The 24,179-nt window shown below is 50.2% G+C and overlaps 1 protein-coding gene across 1 annotated transcript; it reads right to left on the bottom strand.

Annotated features, from left to right (window-relative positions):
- Positions 1-4,001: 4,001 nt before the first annotated feature.
- On the bottom strand, positions 4,002-15,249 carry LOC144950466 (uncharacterized). Its single transcript, XM_078880591.1, has 4 exons — positions 14,896-15,249; positions 10,474-12,207; positions 7,318-7,515; positions 4,002-5,873 (listed from the first exon to the last, which is right to left on the bottom strand). The coding sequence occupies exons 2-4, from the start codon at positions 10,690-10,692 to the stop codon at positions 4,005-4,007; spliced, it is 2,286 nt and encodes a 761-aa protein (XP_078736717.1). The 5' UTR covers positions 10,693-12,207; positions 14,896-15,249; the 3' UTR covers positions 4,002-4,004.
- Between the last annotated feature and the right edge of the window lie 8,930 nt (positions 15,250-24,179).

Below are 24,179 nucleotides of genomic sequence, written 5' to 3'. Positions count from 1 at the left end.
TAAAAACAAAATAATAAAAATAAAACAATAAAATAATTCTCACGACGTTTCGGCCACAACGCAAGCAGCCGTCCTCAGGTGAAGACCAGGTCTGTCGGGGAGACAGCGTCTGAATGCGTCTGAATTATTTTTCTTATTTTATTATTTTCCTTCTACGTGACTTTACCGAAAGAACCAAGAAGATGAATCCCTGCAGTCACGAAAGCTTTAAAATCCACCTTTACGCCGTAAAGTTGGTTTGACGTACACCGGTGAAGGTGGGGGGGGCCTGGGTTGCTTTACGACAGTGTCGTGAAGCGTTGCCAGTTGGGGGTCACGTGGTCGGCGGTGGGTAGAGGGAGGTTGAGGTTACATTGGCGATGAATCGATTCTAATTCCGGCGGTAATCGATACCTATCGGTTCGAATTGCTATCGATTAAAAGTCTTCGGAGTAATAATCTCGAGGCATCGATTACCTGAGATGAATCACTTCTCGTGCGGCGCGTATGTGATTTAATGTTGAAGTCAAACCAGTCCATGGATCGGCCAAAATCTTCAAATCGATAACTGTGGTCGATTAACTATTTACAATTTTCCAGAAGCGACCCATGGCCATCACAAGTGATCGATCAACGAAGTGGCAGACCAATCCAGACCTTATTGGTCGCCCCGTTCCCCTTATAAATGGTCAACAGGTTTTTCCCCTTTTTTCTGGTAACAAAAAAGCTGTGTTAAGATGTTAAAACACCAAACCGAAACATTTTACAAGGAATCATGTCTACATTAACCACAATGCTTGGTGTTAGAATGCAAACAAAAGCATACTCTGATAATATTGTCCTTGAAATTGAATGGTCCACACCAGAGACAGCTTTCTTCTAATCCTCGTCTCAAACGAGGCTTAAAAGAAAGCTTAAAAGAAAGCTGTCTCTGGTGTGGACCATTCAGTTTCAAGGACAATGCATATATTATCAGAGTATTTATTTTGTTTACATTCTGACCACAAGTATTGTGGTTAATGCAGACATGATTCCTTGTAAAAGGTTTCAGTTTAGTGTTTTAACATCTTAACACAACTGTTTTGTTGCCAGAAAAAATGGGAAAACCTATTATATTTTGGTACTGGCAAAGGAGGTCCCATGAAATAGACAACACATTTTGTTTTGCCCGTATTGAAACGGGGTTTGGGATCGAACCCAAGACATCCTGCATGCCAGGCGAGGTAGTTAACATCACCTAATCACCGCAGCTCAGAGGTCGCAACCGGGTACCCGATACCCGTACCCTACCCGATACCCGGCTACCCGTACCCGGCCGGGTACCCGTTTGCGACCCTGGTGCGGCCGGGTACGGGTACGGGTAGGCGTGAGTCACTGGTGAGTAACCGCTTGTCACTCATTTCCCAACGTCTTGTCTCTTCTCACAATTCAAGTTCCTAGAATCAACCCACCCGCGCCTGCAACATGGCTTCATCCCAGAGGTCGCAATGGGGTATCGGGTAGTGTACGGATACCCGTTTGCGACCCTGGTGCGGCCGGGTACGGGTAAGGAATCAAAACCTATTTGCGACCTCTGCCGCAGCTCCCCTTCTATAACGGTTTCCACTCTCCCGTCTGAAGGTGGAAAACCACAACAAGCCACGCCTCATTATTCTGATGTCATCAAGCCCCCCACCCTGCCTGCAAACCCTTGAACTCAGCTCATACCAGAGGTCGCAAACGGGTTTTGATTCCTTACTCGTACCCTGCCGCACCAGGGTCGCAAATGGGTACCCGTACCCAGCCGGGTACGGGTACCCGTACCCAGCCGGGTACGGGTACCCATTCCCGACCCGTACCCTACCCGAAATGAGTGACAAACGGCTACTCACCAGTGACTCACGGCCTACCCGTACCTACCGGGTACGGGTAGCCGGGTATCGGGTAGGGTACGGGTATCGGGTACCCGGTTGTGACATCTGGCTCATACCCCTTGCAGGAGACCGGTGCTGCTGGATTCAGCTTGTGCCGCACTGGGACAGCTGCCACCGGGAGTTCCCCTTGGCTAGACCACACGGCGATCATCGCCCCCTGTTGGCCAACTCGCACCCACTCGAAGGTGCTAAGCCAGCCTTGTGCCGCACAGGGACAGCTGCTACTGGGGATGCCCCTTGGCTGGACTAACGCAGGGCACTTACTAGAGATGAAACGCATAGGAGCGCGTGGTATCGATACAAAGTGTATGACGACGACGGGACGAGCCGTGATGTTCACTTTTATTGATTACCACCCCTCGTTCACCCAGGAAAAGTCTCACCGAGTCTCAAGACTCATTTTAGGAGGGTCCTGCCGAGCATTCACAGGAGGGGGCGATGTTGCCGCTGCTGCGTGTGATCCCAATTAGGTGCCAGGGTGGCGAGATGTTGACTACCTCGCCGGGTATGGAGGAGGTCGTGGGTTCGATCGCGACCCTGACGCCTGCTGTATATTTGTAGTTTGCGTGTCTCTCTCTCCCCGTGGTTGTGTGGATTTTTCTCCGGGTCTTCCGGTTTTTTCCCCTCCACATTTAGAAGCGTCACGCGTTTAGAGTATTTGGCCGCTAAAAATTTCCACAAGGTAATAAGCCACTTCGTTGAGCCATCATTTGTGATAGCCAGGTTGCTTCTGAAAAAATAGCTAAACAGCTCAATGGGGCTTTATCTGGTAAAATAAAAAAAATTTCGATTTGAAGCTTTCTTGACTGCAGGGATTCGTCTTCTTGGTTCTTTCGGTAAAGTCACGTAGAAGGCAAATAATAAAATATTTTGTATTATTATTTTATTTTAAAACATTTTTATTTTATTACTTCCCTTCTGCGGGACTTTACCGAAAGAACCAAGAATAAAAATAAAAAAAAGTTTCATACTTTATTAATGTGCAGGTCACAGCATTGCGGGTGATTTGGCCAGGACATGTTACACTGTTTGCTCTTTTAGCTGTAGGGAGGAAGCCGGAGGAAACCCATGCAGAAGAGGGGAGGGGGTGGGATCATACAAACTCCAGTCAGGAATCGAATCCTGCGAGCCACCCCGATCGAGCCAGCCTGACCGATAAAATCCGTCGGAGCATCGAGTCTTCAAAAGTACCACACGTCTCAGTTGTATTCAAACTCTTTTAATGAATTTGTTATAAAAGTGACTTATTGTCTGTGTGCCCATAGGAAACGCACCGCTAACAGAAACACACAAACACACACGTGGGTACCAAACAAAGACGGGACGGACACCGCATGAGTACTGGCAGACATATGGCAGACATGAAGCTCACGCACGGACTGCACATGTATCATGCACATGCCGCTCACACGCGCCACACACACTCACACCACGCACTTTTACGTAACACACCACACCAAACACACACAGTACCACTCACACCCACCGCACACACTGTCAGACTCCACAAAGACAAAGTATAGCCTTTAATAGACTGTTGGAGCAGGTGCTGTTAGCGAGCACCTTTGAAGGCCGGAAGAGCACACGAGGGGGTGGGTGGCCAGCACCACGCCCGACCGCCTTTTTCTCCCCAGTGGCGATGTTTACATGCCGCACCAGGTACTCTTTTGAGGCTGAGTCGACCAAGGGGAGACCCAAGACCGGTTCAGATAATCGTCACTGGCGCGCTAACCGCTACTACTACCGCTCCCCACAACCTGACACCACACACACCACCACACACTTTCACTAAATACCCCACCCCACTCACTCACTGTGCACCCGATCAGACACCACACACACACACTCACCACACACACACACACACGCGCACACACTCAACACACACACACACTCACCACGTGAGCCCCTCCGACACTGTGCCCACCACGTGCTTGTGCCCCGTGCAGGGTGGCGCCGCTGTGCGCTGTGCCTTGAGACTCGATCGCGCGACGGCGCTAGCGTGCAGGTGCCTCGCTGTGCTTTACGTCGTGTGCCGTGCACCCGTGCCCCCCCCCCATGCCCCCTCTGTACCCCTTTAACCCCCCCCCCCCCCACGTGACATCACCCCAGTCAGTACTTCCAGCTCCCGACCGGGGCCCTCGGAGTGCGGTCCGTGGCGCCAGCCGCCTTCCAGTACTCGAGGACGTCCAGCAGGTCGCCCAGCTCGTTGTGGCGCACGAGGTGCACCTTGTGCTGCAGGGCGCGGCCCGCGGGGATCGCGGGGCCCCGAGGCGCCGCGGCTCCAGCGCGGCCGCCGCCGCCCGAGAGACGGCGCCACAGGCCCCGCGCGTGCCACGCCAGCGAGTGGCGAGCCGACGGCGCCGTCCTCCTCCCGCCGCCGCCGCCGCCGTGGGCCGCGGGGCTGCCCTCATCCAGCAGTAGAGCCTCGCACACGGGCAGCAGCGGCGGTCGGTCCTGCCCGTGCGAGCAGGTGGCGCGGGGCGGCTGGGCGGCTCCCGCGGGGCCCAGGAGGGGGGCGCAGGCGGGGGAATCGTCGTCTTGCCGGGGCCCCGTCGTATCCGCGTCCGGCCCCCCCGCCGCGCCTCCGCCTCCGGCCCCGGTGGCGCCGAAGGGCGAGTCGGCACGCAGGGCGTCGATGCAGCTGTTGATGATGGAGTTGACGCGGTCGACCTCGCGCGCGATGGTGGAGATCTCCGGCGCGCCCACGCCCTGCGCCACCTCCAGGTACGAGGCCGAGCCGCCCCCCTCGCCCGGCGCCGCCTTCGCCTTGGGCCGCTCGCGCCCGGCGCCGACGGGGGAGAAGCCGTCGCCGGGCTCCTCGAGCCCCGCGCCCCCCACGTCCCCGTCTCCGGGTCCGGGACCTCTCGTCGCGGGGGGGTCCCGGAGCCCAGGGTCTCGTGTCCCGGGGTCGCGTGGCGCGGGGTCCCACCGCGTGGAGACGCCGCGCAGGTCGCGGCTGTCCGCGCGGCGCCGCTTCCTGCGCCCGCGAACCATCGAGCGGCAGCAGCAGAAGCAGGAGGCGGCGGCGAGGAGCGCGGCGAGGGCGCAGGCGGCCGCGACCAGCGCCAGCGGGGGGGCGCCGGAGGCGCCGGCAGCGCCGACGCCGTCGTCCCTGCCGCCCGCGGTGGTGAAGGAGACGCAGCTGTGGTTGGTGCGGCGCGCGCCGTGCGTCACCGACACCACGCAGTAGGTGTAGTGGCGCGCGGGCGCCAGCCGCTCGTCCGTCACGTCCTCGCGCTGGTACCGCAGGGCGCACACGTCCCACCCGGGCGAGGCCGCGCCCGCCGCGTAGCGCACCAGCATGTACATGCGGCCGAAGGGCCGCGGCAGCACTACGCGCAGCGTCGCGCTGCTGCGGCCGTGGCGCATCAGCCGCAGCGTCGGCCCTTCCTCGGCGCGCTCGTCCCCCGCCGACGGGGCTCCCCCCGCCGGAGTCCCCGCCGGAGCTCCCGCCGAGGTTTTGCCAGGGGGGGGGTTCCCCGCCGGGCCCCCGCCGCCGTCCGCCGGTCCCCAGCCCGAGCCGAACGAGGCGGCTTCGCCCTCTTGGCGCCGTCGTGAGTCGCCGCTGCCGTTTGCGCCGCCGCCGCCGCCGGCGCCTCCGTCGGCGTCGCCGCCGGTGCCGCCGACCCCTTCCCCCCGCTCCCCCGGCACGCAGCTCTCCGCGAGCCGAGCCGCCGCCCCGCCGCCCGGCCGAAAGATGGGGCGGCCCCTCGCCTCGTGCGGCGTGGCGCACTGCATGCGCTCCCACACCGAGCCGGGCTCCTCCGTGGGGTAGCGCGCGGCCAGCCAGCCGGCGAGCGGCAGCAGCGCGCACGAGCAGTGGAACGGGTTGCCCTGCAGGTCGAGCGCGGCGAGGCCCCGGGGCCCGTCGATCGCCGACGGCTCCAGCGCCGACAGCCGGTTGGCGGCGAGGTCGAGCGACAGGAGCGTGCCGGTGCCGCGCAGCGCGTGCGGCGCCACGCTCTTGATGGCGTTCGCCTGCGCGGGGGGTGTGGGGGGCGGGGGAGGAAGAGAGAGAGAGCCGGTGGTTCCGTTGGGAGTTTAGCGCGGGGCGATCTGCACGAGCGCCACCCGACCCACCCGTTACAGACGGACGGGTGCACGAACGGACCGAGAGAATGCCAGGGGTGGCCGCCGTGATAATTATCACGGCGGTGCTCGAAGATCCTTGGACGTGAGAACAGGTCGAAGGTGCAGCCCTGAAATTACCGGTTCGTTCGAACGCTGCCGGTACAGCAGAGTGTGTGGACTAATCTCCATCTGTTCCATCTCACTTCTCCGTGGGTGGACGTCGAAGAGAAGCCATACCCTGGCTCTGCCAGGAGAAGGCGGCACAGCAAGTGAACTAGTCTCCATCCGTTCCATATGTTAGAAGGGATAGCGCGTTTCCCCCTCGCGCAAGCTGTTGGTTTTCCTCCTCCCGCTTGTAGAACAAACTCAACTCGTCATTAACTGGCTGACGACATGCGGCAGAACTCTCCACACCCCTGCTGGACATCTATAAAAAAGAGCTTCATAGCTCATCGGATTTCTCCAGGATAAATGAAGATTTTGATTCTGAGAGAGTGCTACAAACTCGATGGCGTGGCTCAGACTCGAAATCTTTAGACTGCAGCAGGAATCCGATAAGCTAGAAAGCTCTTTACTCACAGATCTCCAGTAAGGGGCACGGGGTCGGAACGTTACAATGACAAACACAATACAAAAACACGATTGGAGTGCAACTTATTGTTTTTCATCTTACCAGGTAAAGCCCATTGAGCTATTAACTTATTTTTCAGAAGCGACCTCACTATCACAAATGATAGCTCAACGAAGTGGCTTTTCATCACGTGATAGATAAGCACAGTGTGAAAAAAGGTCTACGTAACAAAAAGACATACGTGGAAATGTGTAGCAGCAGGCAAATAACTCTAGACGCACATTGATTCTAAAATGTGGAGGGAAAACACCGGAGGACCCGGAGAAAAATCCACGCGACCACGGAGAGAGAGAGAGAGACACGCAAACTCCAAATATACAGCAGGCGTCAGGTTCGGGATCAAACCCACGACCTCCTGTATACCAGGCGAGGTAGTTAACATCTCACCATGGAGAGACACGCAAACTTCAAATATACAGCAGGCATCGTCAGGATTGGGATCGAACCCACGACCTCCTGTAAATCAGGCGAGGTAGTTAACATCTCACCACGGAGAGAGAGAGAGACACGCAAACTCCAAATATACAGCAGCAGGCGTCAGGATTGGGATCGAACCCACTCCCTCCTGTATACCAGGCGAGGTAGTTAACATCTCACCACGGAGAGAGAGAGAGACACGCAAACTCCAAACATACAACAGGCATCGTCAGGGTCGGGATCGAACCCACGATGGACGGACGCGGCGATGAGGTCGCGGCCGCGTGTGCGCCGCTTGCTGACCTGCAGGTACAGCTCGCGCAGACGGGGCAGCCCGGAGAAGGTGAGCGCCGTGACGAGCGCCAGCCGGTTGTTGCCCAGGCGTAGCACCAGCAGCTGCGACTGAGCCGAGAAGGCGGAGTCCTCGATGCGTCCGATGTGGTTGCGCGACAGGTCCAGGTAGCGCAGCTCAGTGTAACGCGCCAGCGACTCGCGGCTCACCTGGTGCAATCGGTGTGGTTGCGCGACAGGTCCAGGTAGCGCAGCTCAGTGTAACGCGCCAGCGACTCGCGGCTCACCTGGTGCAATCGGTGTGGTTGCGCGACAGGTCCAGGTAGCGCAGCTCAGTGTAACGCGCCAGCGACTCGCGGCTCACCTGGTGCAATCGGTTCGTTTTTGTTTGTTATTACGAACAAATGTAAGGCCCCCACTGGGCTACGTACAGTGAGGGAAAAAATGTAACCGGTAAAAACAAAGTTTTTCACTATAAATCCTTTATATGCTTGGCGGCTAGAGTCCTCTCGTCCTCTGGCTTGAGATGGCTGCCACCTATGGGTCAGATGATTGCCTGCCACCATTAAGCAATTGGTAATTAAATATAAAAAAAAATTTCCTTAAAAGTGTAAAGTTTTGGAAAAAAATTTTCACGAAAATAAATTGTCACGCACAACGAGTCTGTGTGCAAAATGTCAGCTCGATTGGATCACGGGAAGTGGGTTAAAAAACGACCAAAAGATTTGCACGGTCGAAAGCGCGCAAGCAAGCAAGCAAGTGAACTTAATATAAAGGATTTTAAAAGTATTTGATCCCCTGCTGATTTTGTACGTTTGCCCACTGACAAAGAAATGATCAGTCTATAATTTTAATGGTAGGTTTATTTGAACAGCGAGAGACAGAATAACAATAAAAACATCCAGAAAAACGCATGTCAAAATGTTATAAATGGATTTGCATTTTAATGAGGGAAATAAGTATTTGACCCCCTCTCAATCAGAAAGATTTCTGGCTCCCAGGTGACTTTTATACAGGTAACGAGCTGAGATTAGGAGCACACTCTTAAAGTGCTCCAGAAAAACATGCGTTTTGTTGTTGTTATTCTGTCTCTCACCATTAAAATAATAGACTGATCATTTCTTTGTCAGTAGGCAAACTTACAAAATCAGCAGGAGATCAAATACTTTTTTCCCTCACTGTAGCTCTATTCATGAAGAGGACCTGGTCATCACAAATGATAGCCCAACGAAGTGGCTCATTGCGTGGAAATGTATAGCAGCTGAATAACTCGAAACCAGGGGTCGGCAAACCAAAAGAACAATTAGACATTCTAGAAGTTTTCGTGACTGCAAGGATCTTTGGTTCTTTCGGTAAAGTCACGTAGGTAGAATTTTTTAAATAAAAATACAAATAAGAATAAAATAAATTATAAAAATAAAAAATATAAATGACTAAATTAAATCACGACGTTTCGATTGCAACACAAGCAATCATCATCAGTTCTAGCTGTGACTTCCACACCTGATGATGATTGCTTGTGTTGCAATCGAAACGTCGTGATTTAATTTAGTTATTTATCATTTTTAAATTTTATTCTTAATTTATTTTTTATTTTATTCTCAATTTTTTTATTCTTATTTTTTCACCTACGTGACTTGACCGATAGAACCAAAGAGTAACAATTAGACATTTTTGTCCGAATTCGGTATTTAAAAAAACGCAATATTTAAAGAGCCTCGATGCACGCGGTGAATACGAGACGGCTGTTCCTGAATAAATTACTTTCCCGAAGCAGTCCCTGAAAGAGCCACACGCGGTACCCCGAGCAGCAGGTTGCCGACCCCCGCTCTAAGCGCGTGGTGACATCGCATCTAAAATGTGGAGAGAAGAAAACCGGAGGACCTGGAGACTCCAAATGTACAGCGTCGTGGTCGGCATCGAACCCACGACCTTTTGTATAGCAGGTGATTCATTTTCTTGGTTCTTTCGGTAAAGTCACGTAGAAGGGAAGTAATAAAGTAATAAAAATTAAACATAATAAAATAATTCTCACGACGTTTCGGCCATAACGCAAGCAGCCGTCCTCAGGTGCACCAATGATTATCACATGAGGACGGCTGCTTGCGTTGTGGCCGAAACGTCGTGAGAATTATTTTATTATGCTTTATTTTTATTATATTATTACTTCCCTTCTACGTGACTTTACCGAAAGAACCAAGAAGATGAATCCCTGCACCCACGAAAGCTTAAAATCGAAATATAGCAGGTGAGTTACCATCTCGCCATTGTGGGGCCCCCATCGCAATGGTCCATCCGTGTAGCCCTTAACAGGTTGTGCTGTTAGCGAGCACCAGTGATTATCACAAAGACAAAGATCCCCCGTATAGCCTTAACAGATTGTTGGGGCAAGTGCTGTTAGCGAGCACCAGTGATTATCACAAGGATAAAGATCCCCCGTATAGCCTTAACAGACTGTTGGGGCAAGTGCTGTTAGCGAGCACCTGTGATTATCACAAAGACAAAGATCCCCCGTATAGCCTTAACAGACTGTTGGGGCAAGTGCTGTTAGCAAGCATCTGTTATTATCACAAGGATAAAGATCCCCCGTATAGCCTTAACAGACTGTTGGGGCAAGTGCTGTTAGCGAGCACCTGTGATTATCACAAAGACAAAGATCCCCCGTATAGCCTTAATAGACTGTTGGGGCAAGTGCTGTTAGCGAGCACCAGTGATTATCACAAGGATAAAGATCCCCCGTATAGCCTTAACAGACTGTTGGGGCAAGTGCTGTTAGCGAGGTCAAGACAAGGTCAAGACGAGGTCAAGACCAGGTCACCTCGTCAATGAAGAGGTCATCTCGTCGTCATCTCCACCACACGGTCACCTCGTCGTCATCCCTCGGCGATCTTGACGAGGTCAAGACGAGGTCAAGACCAGGTCAAGACGAGGTCACCTCGTCAAGGAAGAGGTCACCTTGTCATCAACTCGTCACCACCTCGCCGCCACCCTCTCGGCGACCTTTGACGGGGTCAAGGCGAGGTCACAAGGTCACCTCGTCACAAGATCACCTCGGCAATGACGCCGCCACCCCGCCGTCACCTCGCCGTAACCGACCTTTGACGGGGTCAAGGCGAGCGGTCACAAGGTCACCTCGTCGTCCCCACCTCTCTCTATTGGCCGCCTCACCTCGGCGATCTTGTTGCGGTTGAGGCGAAGGTCGGACACGGTGCGGTTGAGGTCCCGCGGCACGGAGTCGAAGGCCGGGATGTTCTGGCTGCAGATGGCCTGCGCCAACAGCCCACGCTCATCCTCCACGGTCCAGCAGTCGCCCGCCGCTCGCCCCGGGAGCATCGCCACGATCACCGCCACCGGCAGAAGTAGCGATGATGGCCGTGAGGTGCGCATTGCTGTCCTGCTGCTCAATGCCGAGCGATGAAATGCACGTGCGCGCGTGTGCGTGTGGCTTCAATGTGCACCTAGTCTGGCACGGGCGCAGCGATGACGTCACCGTCACTTAGTGGCGAATGGCTGGGTATTGTATAAAGGTGTCAGTTTTTGTACCAGTTGAAACGTCACCGTCACTTAGTGGCGAATGGCTGGATATTGTATAAAGGTGTCAGTTTTTGTAGCAGTTGAAAGGGTAAAAACCTATTACTATTGGTGTAGTGTTGAACTTCTTTCGCGCCGTACGTAGCCAACCGTGCTAATTCGAGTGTAGCATAGTGTATAGTCGTGTAGTGTGTTGTGTAGTAGTGTCCTGTAGTTTAGTGTGTAGTGTACAATGGTTTGTATTCCTGTACGTTGAACTTCTTTCGCACCGTACGTAGCCAAACCGTGCTCATCGGAGGCGCGTGCGTGTTTGTGTGATGCTCTGACAGCACTTGCCCCTGGCAGTCTGTTAAGGCTATCCGGGGGATCTTTGCCTCGATGTTCGTGCGCCCGGGAAGCGGTGGCGCAGTGGTCAGCGCCTCGCTGCACCACCAACCCCGGCGGCGTTCCCCTAGGTCAACTCAGCCTTAAAAACATTAAAAAAAGAGGACCCGGTGCGGTGTGTAAAAACATCAGCACTGGGGAGACAAAGGCGGCCCGGCGTGGTGTTGTTGGCCTCTCAGCCAATCTTGTGCCTTGCCGGCCTTCATAGGTGCTGCTACTCGCAAACGGCACTTGACCCAGAAAGTCGCTTAAAGGCTATACGGGGGGTCTTTGTCTTTGTGATGTGTGTTGTAGTGACGTGTGTGTGTGTCATAGTGATAGTGCTGTGTGTGTCACAGTGCTAGTGATGTGTGTTACAGTGCTAGTGTTGTCTTTCTCTGTGTGTTACAGTGCTAGTGATGTGTGTCACAATGTTAGTGTTGTCTGTGTGTCACAGTGCTAGTGATGTGTGTTACAGTGCTCGTGTTGTCTTTCTCTGTGTTCCAGTGCTAGTGCTGTGTGTTCCAGTGCTAGTGATGTGTGTTACAGTGCTAGTGATGTGTGTCACAGTGCTAGTGTTGTATTTATCTGTGTGTCACAGTGCTGGTGCTGTGTTACAGTGCTAGTGTTCTCTGTGTGTCACAGTGCTAGTGTTGTATTTATCTGTGTGTCACAGTGCTAGTGATGTGTGTCACAGTGCTAGTGATGTGTGTCACAGTGCTAGTGATGTGTGTCACAGTGCTAGTGATGTGTGTCACAGTGCTAGTGATGTGTGTTACAGTGCTAGTGTTCTCTGTGTGTTACAGTGCTAGTGCTGTGTGTTACAATGTTAGTGTTGTCTGTGTGTCACAGTGCTAGTGATGTGTGTCACAGTGCTCGTGTTGTATTTATCTGTGTGTTACAGTGCTAGTGTTCTCTGTGTGTCACAGTGCTCGTGGTCTGTGTCACAGCCCTCGTGATTCCCGTGTTGCGGTCTCCAGCCGCTCCGCTTATAATCCCTAATTCCTGCTGCACACGTACACACACACACGTGAACATGTTACACACATATACATCAATCAATATTCATACGGGCGTTAAGCAATAGGCATTTAACACGCACACTCACGTGTCGAATACATGCCACGGGGAGGGCGTTCAGTTGAACATATCAATGGAGCAAGGCTCCCGATGCAAAATGTAATCCATCAAATAGCACGAGCTTACATCACAATTGACATGGGTCACCGTACGAATATTCACGTGTACGCACCGATGCCCCAGTTATAATCTTCAGCAAGAGACTGTCGGAGCAAGTGTCACCAGCGGAAAACCAAGTACACAGACGAAGATCCCCTCTGTATTCTACATTTGAAGCTTTCGTGACTGTAAGGATTCATATATACTCTTAGGTTTTTTTCGGTAAAGTCACGTAGATAAAAAAAGATTTGTTATTTTATTTCTATTGTTATTTCTATTATTTTTTTTATTATTTTATCATTTATTTTTTTCCTACGTGACTTTACCGAAGAAACCTAAGAGTATGAGCATTCCCTCGATAGGCTTTTTAACAGAATGTTGTGGCAAGTGCCTTTAGCGAGCAGCACCTATAAAGGCCGGCCACGGCTCACGAGGGGCGTGGGTGGCCAACACCACGCCCGGCCGCCTTTGTCTCCCTAGTGGGGATGATTACACACCGCACTAGGAATTCATTCGAGGCTGAGTCGACCTAGGGGAGGCCCCATAGCCAGGTTCAGATAATCGTCACCGGTGTTGACCGTGAGCGTGAATCGAACTCGGGTCGCCGGGTTCCTAGCGCAGCGTAGCGCTAAACGCTTACACTACACGTACATACAAAGACAAAGCTCCCCCGTGTAGCCTTCACAGGCTGTTGGGGCAAGTGCTGTTAGCGAGCACCTATAAAGGCCGGCACGGCACACGAGGAGGTGGGTGGCCAGCACCACGCCCGGTCGCCTTTACACACCGCACTAGGGACTCATTTGAGGCTGAGTCGACCTAGGAGAGACCCATGACCGCTTTACACTACATGTACACTCGATAACATGTACACACAGGTTTACCAGTATATACACACACACGTACACACACACGTGCACACGCGTGCACACACGCGCACGCACACGTGAACACACACGAACACGTGCACACACACGCACACGTACACACACGTGCACACACACGTGCACACACACGTGAACACACACGTACACACACACACGCACGAACACGTGCACACACACGCACACGTACACACACGTACACACACGCGTACACACGCGTGCACACGGGCACGCACACGTGAATACACACGAACACGCACACACGCACGAACACGTGCACGCACACGTGCACACACGTACACACACACACGTACACACGTGCACACACGCGCGCGCACACGTCAACACACACGAGACGCTGGTCACGTACGAAAGAAGGTGGCTGGAGGAGATGGAGGAGTGCGAGAGATATGGGGGGATGAGAGGTGCGGAGAGAGATGGATGGGGATGAGAGAGGGGAAGGGTTGGGGGGGGGATGGAGTGGGAGGGGGCTTGGAAAAAGAAGAGGGCGGGTGAGGGGGGAGAAGGAGGCAGAGATTGAGCAGGAAAGTGAGGGCGGGCGGGAGGGAAGGAGCGTGCATTCAGAATGCACGAGAAAAATGGGAAAAGGGACGAGGAGGGAAAGAGTGAATGGAGGAGGGAGGGGTTAGAGGGGGGGGTTAGAGGGGGGGTTAGAGGGGGGGAGGGGGGAGGGAGGGATGAGAGGGGAGGAGGGGTGAGGTGGGGATGGGGAGATGGAGGGATATGGGCAGCAGCAGCAGGCGTAATCCCTGGGAATCCCATCACTGTCCGTGTCGAGCCTCGTGTCCCTCAAGCCAAACCACGCGGGGACTGCCCCCACCCTCTCCCCCCACAGCCCCCCCCCCTACAGCCCCCCCCCCCTACTTACCACACAGGGGAGATGGGAAAACAGAGAGGGGTAGAGACAGAGCGGCAGGAGAGACGGAGGGATGGGGAGAGGGATGGGGAGAGGGATGGGGAGAGGGATGGGGAGAGGGATGGGGAGTGGGATGGGGATGGGGAGTGGGATGGGGAGAGGGATGGGGGGAGGGATGGAGGGAGGGATGGGGGGAGGGATGGATGGGGATGGGGAGAGGGATGGGGGGAGGGATGGAGGGAGGGATGGGGGGAGGGATGGAGGGAGGGATGGGGATGGGGAGAGGGATGGAGGATGGGATGGGGAGAGGGATGGGGAGATGGGGGGAGGGATGGGGGGAGGGATGGGGGAAGGAGGGGGGAAGCGGGATGGAGAGGAGGAGAGACAAAGGTGGACGTGGAGGGAGCCAGGAGGCGAGGGGGGGGGGAGTTGGGTAACAGGGAGGTGATGGAGAGAGAGAGGAGGGGCAGGCGGAGAGAGGGATTTGCGGGATGAGGATTGAGAGAGAGACACACAAGGAGAGAGCGTGACAGCGTGACAGCGAGACGGAGTGGGGGGGGTAGAGTGGAGGGGGGAGGTAAGTGTGACGCGAGGGAGTATTAGTCCTGGGCGGAGCGTGAGAGGGATGGAGATGAGACGGGGGAAGAGGGAGAGACCTGGATCGTGAAGAGACAGCAGCAGGAGGAGGATGAGAGAGAGGAGAGGGGGGGGGGTGTGGATGGAGGCTGGGGGATGCGGGCTGTGGAAACTCCGCTTCACCTGCTTGTGGGGGGCCCCGCGAGGCTCAGGCTCCTCGTCTGCGAGTCGCGTGGAGCCGTCCCCGCACCTCCTCCATCATTGTCGTCGTCGTAGTCGTCTCCTCCGGCTTGCCCTCCTCCTCCTCATCCCGGGATAACGAGCCGTGACGTCACCGCTCTGCACGTCGCGCTCACGTGACGAGCGGCGCGACACATCGCACCTCCACACATCGCAGCGCATTACATCATCACACATCATCACACTACATCATCATCACCATCATCACACATCATCATCACAACATCATCACTTATCATCATCACAACATCATCACACTACATCATCACTTATCATCATCACAACATCATCACACTACATCATCACCATCATCATCACAACATCACCATCATCACACATCATCATCACCATCATCATCACACATCATCACCATCACACATCATCACCATCATCATCACCATCATCATCACATTACATCATCATCACATTACATCATCATCACACATCATCATCACACATCATCACACTACATCATCATCACACATCATCATCACACATCATCATCATCACATTACCACCATCAACACACTACATTATCATCATCATATCACATCACATTACCACCATCAACACACCACATCATCACCATCACATTACACCATCACCATCACATTACATCATCACCATCACATCATCACAAATCATCACACTACATCATCACATCACACTACATCACATTACAACACTGAATCACATCACATAGATTACATCACATTACACATCACGACACCAAATCACATTTTATAAATCACATAACATACATTACATCATTTCGATTTAAAGCTTTCGGGACTGCAGGGATTCATATTCTTGGTTCTTTCGGTAAAGTCACGTAGAAGGGAAATAATAAAGTAATCAAAATAAAACATAATAAAATGAAATTCATTCAGACGCTGTCTTTCCGACAGCCCTGTTCTTCACCTGAGGACGGCTGCTTGCGTTGTGGCCGAAACGTCGTGAGAATTTTAGTTTATGATGTTTTATTTTTATTATTTGATTATTTCCCTTCTACGTGAAAGAACCAAGAATATACATTACATCACATTACACATCACAACACTAAATCACATCACATACATTACATATTACATTTCAACACTAAATCACATCACATACATTATATCACATTACATATAACACTAAATCACATTTTATAAATCACATCACATACGTTATATCACATTACATATCACATCTATAAATCGCATTTTATAAATCACATTACGTACATTACATCAGATGACAACATCACAACACTAAATCACATGCTATAAATCACATCATATACATGACGCCACATTACACATCACATTACATATAACATGCGTCATTACACCACATTTCACATCATCTTCTTGGTTTTCGATTTAAAGCTTTCGTGACTGCAGGGATTCATCTTCTTGGTTCTTTCGGTAAAGTCACGTAGAAGGGAAGTAATAAAATAATAAAAATAAAACATAATAAAATGAAATAATTCTCACGACGTTTCGGCTACAACGCAAGCAGACGGCTTCTTGGTTCTTTCGGTAAAGTCACGTAGAAGGAAAATAATAAAATAATAAAAATAAAACATTATATTTTATTTTTATTATTTTTCTTCTACGTGACTTTACCGAAAGAACCAAGAAGATGAATCCCTGCAGTCACGAAAGCTTTAAATCGAAAATTACACATCATATTACATATAACATGCGTCATTACACCAGATTACACATCACATTACATATAACACGCGTCATTACACTACGCATCATATTACAGTACACATAGCACGTGTCATTACATCACATTGCACATCCATCACACGCGTCACATTACACGTGACACCATATCGCACGGGGTCATATTGTCCACCGCACTGCATTCACATCAACTTCTACATCACAATAAAACATCACATCCTACGTGGCAAGTCGTATGATATAAACTATTCATAATTTTTTTTTATTTTTTTTTTCCAGATAAGGCCGAACTGAACTATATCGATCTTTTCAGAAGCGACCTGGCCGCAAATTATCGACCAACGAAGTGGCTTATCGCGTGGACATTTAGAACAGCAGCCGAATACATCGAAATGGGTGACGTTCATTCTAAACGTGGAGGGGGAAAAACCGGAGGACCCGGAGAAAAATCCACGTGACCACGGGGAGAGAGTGAATCGCAAACTTCAAATACACAGCAGGCGTCGGGATCAAAGGGGCCGCCCATAAATGACGTCACGCGATTTTGGACGATTTTTGACCCCCCCCTCGTCGTCACCAAAAGTCAGACCCCCCCCCTCAAATATGACGTCAATAAGCTCTGCCCCCCCCCCAAATATAAAACATGCTTCAAATCGCTTTAAACTATTGTCATTGTAGTGCGTATTTAATGTGGCGATGCACTCTGATGTTGTAGGAGAAAACATTTATTAAAAAGTAAATTTAATTAAGTGGAACGTGTTGTCTATATTTATTTAAAGTTGCGCATTTTGATGTGACGTCACATTTCTCAAACCCCCCCACCCCTCGTCACACATCGTCACAAATGTCTGACCCCTCCCTAGGTGCGTGACGTCATTTATGGACGGCCCCTTATAACGCGGTTTCTGAGCGGTCTACGGAGAACTACTTTCTTGGGCTGAGCGGTGTACTCGTACAGCATGCGGAGTGATACAGAGTAACGCGGTGGCGGCGTCTCACTGCGTGGTGCACGTGGTTTCGTCGTAGTTGCTAACATCTCGCCGCACTCTATCGTCGTTACATTATTTACGGCTAAATTGTTTTTAGATTTGAAGCTTTCGTGACTGCAAGTCACAGCCATCTCTGAGACACACTTCAGCGGTTGTGCTTTCGCTACGTTGTCCCCACCTAAAGATGGACGCTTGTGTTGCGCCCGAAACGTCGTAATTTAATTGTTTTCATTTATTTTATTTTTTACCTACGTGACTTTACTGAAAAAAAAGTATACAGTGGAATGTTTTTGTTGAACGCGTTTTTCGCTTAACGCAACATTTTTCAGGTACGCATATTACGGCTACTTGCAGCGCGTTAGGCTTGCACTACCTGAGGGTGTTGTGGGAGGGAGCGGTGGCGCAGTGGTTAGGGGCCGTCCATAAATTACGTCACGCACCTAGGGAAGGGGGGGGGGTCAGACATTTGTGACGATGTGTGACGTGGGGGGGAGGGGTTTGAGAAATGTGACGTCACATCAAAATGCGAAACTTTAAATAAATATAGAATTGTTATAACACTAATTGTTATAACAACACTCCTACAACATCAGAGTGCAGCGCCACATTAAATACGCACTACAATGACAATAGTTTAAAGCGATTTGGAGCATGTTTTTATTTTTTTTTTGGGGGTGGGGGTCTAACTTTTTGTGACGCCGTGTGACTAGGGGAGGGGGTCAAAAATCGTCCAAAATCGCGTGACGTCATTTATGGACGGCCCCTAACAGGTACATTCCGCGTTATAACGGCGCGCGTTTTTTCGTTGCGCGTTCTAACAGCGCGCTATGCGAAACGCTTTGTAGTGCGAACGCCGCCACGGCGCGCGTTAAGCGAGGACTGCCGTGCGTTGCACTCCCATCACCGCTGATTGGCAGAGGCAGCGAGCACACTGCTCCGCTCCGGTCCCTGCTGCTGTTACTGCTGCTGCACGGTGCCTGTGGCTATAGCGGTGTCACTGCACACATTGCTAACACCCGGGCAGCAGCAGCAGATGCATCACATGCGCTACGATGCAGTGGCGGGGGGACATGGAATGGCTTGTAATAGTGGCGCTCGTTCGGACCCGTAGACTCGCACAGAGACCCATAGACTCACAGAGACCCATAGACTAGCACAGAGACCCATAAACTCGCACAGAGACCCATAGACTAGCACAGAGACCCATATATTCGCACAGAGACCCATAGGTTCACACAGAGACCCATAGACACGCACAGCGACCCATAGACTCGCACAGAGACCCATATACTCACAGAGACCCACAGAATCACACAGAGACCCATAGACTCACACAGAGACCCATAGACTCGCACAGAGACCCATAGACTCGCACAAAGACCCACAGACTCGCACAGAGACCCAGACTCGCACAGATGTACAGTATAGGTGGTGTGCACACAGGTGTACAGTACAGGTGGTGCACACAGCGGTGTACAGTGCATGTGGTGTACACGCGGGTGCACAGTACAGGTGGTGTGCGCACAGGTGTACAGTGCAGGTGATGCGCGCACAGGTGTACAGTGCATGTGGTGTGCACACATGTGTACAGTGCAGGGGGTGTACACAGCGGTGTACAGTGCATGTGGTGTACACACAGGTGTACAGTACAGGTGGTGTATAGTACAGGTGATGTACGCACATGTGTACAGTGCATGTGGTGTACACACATGTATACAGTACATGTTGTGTACAGTACATGTGGTGTACAGTACAGGTGGTGTACACACAGGTGCACAGTGCAGGTGGTGTACTCACATGTGTACAGTGCAGGTGATGTACACACCGGTGTACAGTGCAGGTGATGTACAGTACAGGTGGTGTACAGTGCAGGTGGTGTACACACAGGTGTACAGTGCAGGTGATGTACACACAGGTGTACAGTGCATGTGATGTACACACAGGTGTACAGTGCATGTGTTGTATAGTACAGGTGTACAGTGCAGGTGATGTACATACAGATACAAAGTATAGGTGATGCACACACAGGTGTACAAAGTGCAGGTGATGTACACACAGTTATACACACCGATTTGCAATAAAATCGGCTCATAACTCAGTTGCAATTTCTTTCACTTCCTTGTGCCTAAGCAAGAAAGGGGTGGGGGGGGGTATGAGGATGATCGTTGGTTGCGAAACAAAACCTACAAACATCCTCCCCTGCTCACTCATAGCCTGGCTACAGCAGCAGCAGCAACAGCAGCAACAGCAGCGTGTTGGGGGTGGACATCGGCTGACCTTGTCCCGTGAGTGACAGCTGCCACTGCTGTTGGCAATGTCCCGCTGATGTATCGATCTCATGCGTGCACTGAATAGCAACTTAGCCAGCCGTGCTAATCTGAGTGTTTAGTAGTGGTATAGTGTAGTGTGTTGTGTATAGTAGTTGTGTGTAGTAGTTGTGTGTAGTAGTGTCGTGTATAGTAGTGTAGTGTATAGTATTGTATAGTAGTGTAGTGTATAGTAGTGTAGTGTATATTAGTGTATAGTAGTGTATAGTGTAGTGTGTAGTAGTGTAGTGTATAGTAGTGTAGTGTATAGTAGTGTAGTGTGTAGTAGTGTAGTGTATAGTAGTGTACAGTATAGTAGTGTAGTGTATAGTAGTGTATAGTAGTGTAGGTGTTGTGTACAGTAGTGTAGTAGTGTGTTGTGTATAGTAGTGTGCTGTGTGTAGTATGTATGTTGAACCTCTTTCGCACCGTACGTTGTCAAACTACGCTAATCGGAGGTGTGGGGGTAAGGAAAATCTATGGGATGGAGGGCAGTGAAATGTTTTAACCGCTTTGTGATGGTCGAAGCCACATACAATAATATTATGTCAATTGATAATGAAAGTCACAACAACATTGAGCTCGTTTTATCAGGCCGAACGTTTCAAACAAAAAAGTAATTTGTTTTTTACAAAACTCAAATCAACATATTCTTAGGTTTTTTCGGTAAAGTCACGTAGGTAAAACATCAAAATTAATGAAAATAAAATAAAACAAAAATCACGACGTTTCGGAGGCAACACAAGTCTCCGTCATCAGGTGGGACCGTCACAGCCAGATTAGTTGCATCAAGTGAGGCAATGATTCAAGATCATTCAAGATCATTGCCTCACTTGATGCAGCTAATCTGGCTGTGACGGTCCCACCTGATGACGGAGACTTGTGTTGCCTCCGAAACGTCGTGATTTTCGTTTTATTTTATTTTAATTAATTTTGATGTTTTACCTACGTGACTTTACCGAAAAAACCTAAGAATATGATTCCTTGCAGTCACGAAAGCTTCAAATCTAGGACTCAAATCAACCTTGAAGGTTGCGATCAGACAAACTACTAAACTTTTTTTTTCGATTAAAAGCTTTCGTGACTGCAGGGATTCATCTTCTTGGTTCTTTCGGTAAAGTAAAGTCACGTAGAAGGGAAATAATAAAAATAAAACATGATAACATATGCATTTTGTTGAAAATATGTATTTTATAATGTTTTATTTTTATTATTTTATTATTTAACTTCTACGTGACTTTACTAAACTCTTTTTTCTCTCAACGGTTTTACTTAACTTGACTCCTATGTTTGTCGTGGTCAAATCTTGTCATCAAAATTTAGTCGACTTCCTGTTGTCCAAACAATTCCAAATCTTGCATACGTACTCAGATCCGATGACAATGCATGTCTGTATCAAAATCGGCATCAATTAATTATCTGTTTTAAAGAAATTAACATTTTGTATGGGCGGCGTATTAATTTAATATTTATTCGTGTAGGTCAAAAAACGCCGCAGTCCCTAAACTCTGGAATTGTGATCAAATCTTGTAACCAAGTTACTCTTTGGTTCTTTGTGGGGAATAATAGCCATTTTCTATACTTTTTAGGCATAACCAATTAAAAAAATAACACTTACTACCCAGGGACAAACATCGTGTTACATAGTTTATAATATCGATTTAAAGCTTTCGTGACTGCAGGGATTCTTCTTCTTGGTTCTTTCGGTAAAGTCACGTAGAAGGGAAATAATACAATAATACAAATAAAACATAAAATAATTCTCACGACGTTTCGGCCACAGGACGGCTGCTTGCGTTGTGGCCGAAACGTCGTGAGAATTATTTTATTATGTTTTATTTTTATTATTTTATTATTCCATTCTACGTGACTTTACCGAAAGAACCAAGAAGATAGTTTATAATAATTATAAACAAATACAACCGCGAATAGCCACAAAGCCACGGCCTCAGCACCGACGACGCCAGGTCGATGTCCATCAAGATAAAAAAACGTCATCGTCCCATTGAACATTGACGACCAAATGTCAACAGTTTTGTCGACCCATCCATTGTTACACAGCCAGTCTGTGTTTAGTTAACGTTTGTTGCGACGTTTGGTCACGGTCACGGCCACACACACGGTTACCAATCCACCAAACAGCTATGAACATAACCACAACAATCACTTCAACTTAAACCATTGGAACCTCATTTGCCAGTAGCAAAATATGATAATTGGTTTTTTACCCTTTTATCTGGCAACAAAACTGACACCTCAACGTCAAGGACAGAGCATACATTATCAGAGTTGTGTTTTTTGTTTGCATTCCGACCGCAGGTATTGTAGTCAATGCAAACATGACTCCTTGTTAAAAAAAGATGTCAGTTTTGTTGCCAGATTTAGAGGGTAAAAAAACAATTATCAATCACCTCAACTGTCACCACCAACAACCACAACAATAATCATCGTCGTCGTCATTGTGGTACACACGATGAGGCTTTCGAAGGTGGCGTTCTTATTTCGCGAGGATTTATTCAGCCCGTCCACCACCACCACCCAGATGTCTTTAACAAGAAGGCGTTGTGGTGTTACTTTGAAGTCTGTTAACACTTCTCTATGTAGCACAGACGACGCGTCAAAAGCTTAATAATTCTAGATTTGAAGCTTTCGTGACTGCAAAGATTCATACTCTTAGGTTTGTTTCGGTAAAGACACGTAGGTAAAAATAAATAATAAAAATTATAATAGAAATTTTTAAAAATTTAAATCGCATTTCTTATTATTTTATTTCTATTATAATTTTTCTTTTTACCTACGTGACTTTACCGAAAACACATAAGAATACGCTTAATAGTTAGAATAATAGTTTTTTGTGTCAAATTAACTATAATTTCGATTTAAAGCTTTCGTGACTGCAGGGATTCATCTTCTTCGTTCTTTCGGTAAAGTCACGTAGAAGGGAAGTAATAAAATAATATTATGTTTATTTTTATTATTTTATTACTTCCCTTCTACGTGACTTTACTGAAAGAACCAAGAAGATAACTATACATTTTCAAAGTTTTTACCTCAGAACTTAAACCGGAAATCGAATCGAAAGCGCGGGAAAAGAACACAGGTTATTTATTTATTTACTTGCGAGTGGGCGCGCGCCAGGACCACCGCCCCAGTGGCGGTGTTCAACACGCCGCACCAGATACTCATTTGAGGCTGAGCCGACCTAGGTGCTTAGGTGAAAGTCGTCACAGCTGTGAAGGTACTCGCACGAAGATCCCCCGTGTAGTCTGTAACAGACAAGTGCTGCTAGCGAGAGATGGCCAACACCACGGCCGGCCAGGGCTGGGTGGGGAGGGGCTGGGTGGGGAGGGTGGGGCTGCGTGGGGAGGGAGCGGCTGGGTGGGGAGGGGCTGGGTGGGACTGGGTAGGGAAGGGAGGGGCTGGGAGGGTGGGGCGGGGTGGGAGGGGTGGGGCTGGGTGGGGAGGGGCTGGGTGGGACTGGGTAGGGAAGGGAGGGGCTGGGAGGGTGGGGCGGGGCGGGGTGGGAGGGGTGGGGCTGGGTGGGGAGGGGCTGGTCACCCCGTGGTGCCCTTATAAAACTCAACGTTTCACCTACTCACGCCGGCTTGTGCCCGCCATCACAGTCGGGCATATTTGCGGAATACACCACGCCGCCATTGACCGAGCAACCCAACGTTCCTACCAGCTCCCTCCGCAGGAATGTGTTAGGCGCAATAACATACGCAACAGGTGCAATAACATATTCAACAACTAGCTTGTTATGTATGTTGAACTTCTCTCGCACCATACATAGCCAATCGTGTTCGTCGGAGGTGCAGGGATATCCCTTGTTTTCCCCCAACTTTTTGAAATCCACATTGTATGCTGGGCTCTCTTAATGACAATAACAAAAAATGTTTTAATAAAAAACGATTAGAGACGTGTACAATGACAATCACGATGTAAAGGAGTTCCAGCCGGTTGAGGCTTGAAATTGCAGGACATCTGTGACGTAAAGAAGAGCTTCATAGCTCATCAGATTCCTCCTCCAGTCTAAATAAACACATTCCTGCGGAGGGAGCTGGTAGGAACGTCGGGTTGCTCGGTCAATGGCCTGCAGGGTCAACGGCGGCGTGGTGTATTCCGCAAATATGCCCGACTGTTGAGTGGCGGGCACAAGCCGGCGTGAGTAGGTTAAACGTTGAGTTTTATAAGGGCACCACGGGGTGACCAGCCCCTCCCCACCCAGCCCCTCCCCACCCAGCCCCTCC

The sequence above is a fragment of the Lampetra fluviatilis genome, chromosome 58, assembly GCF_964198595.1.
Source record: "Lampetra fluviatilis chromosome 58, kcLamFluv1.1, whole genome shotgun sequence".
NCBI classification, from domain to species: domain Eukaryota; kingdom Metazoa; phylum Chordata; class Hyperoartia; order Petromyzontiformes; family Petromyzontidae; genus Lampetra; species Lampetra fluviatilis.
This window is presented reverse-complemented; position numbering and strand designations above follow the sequence as displayed.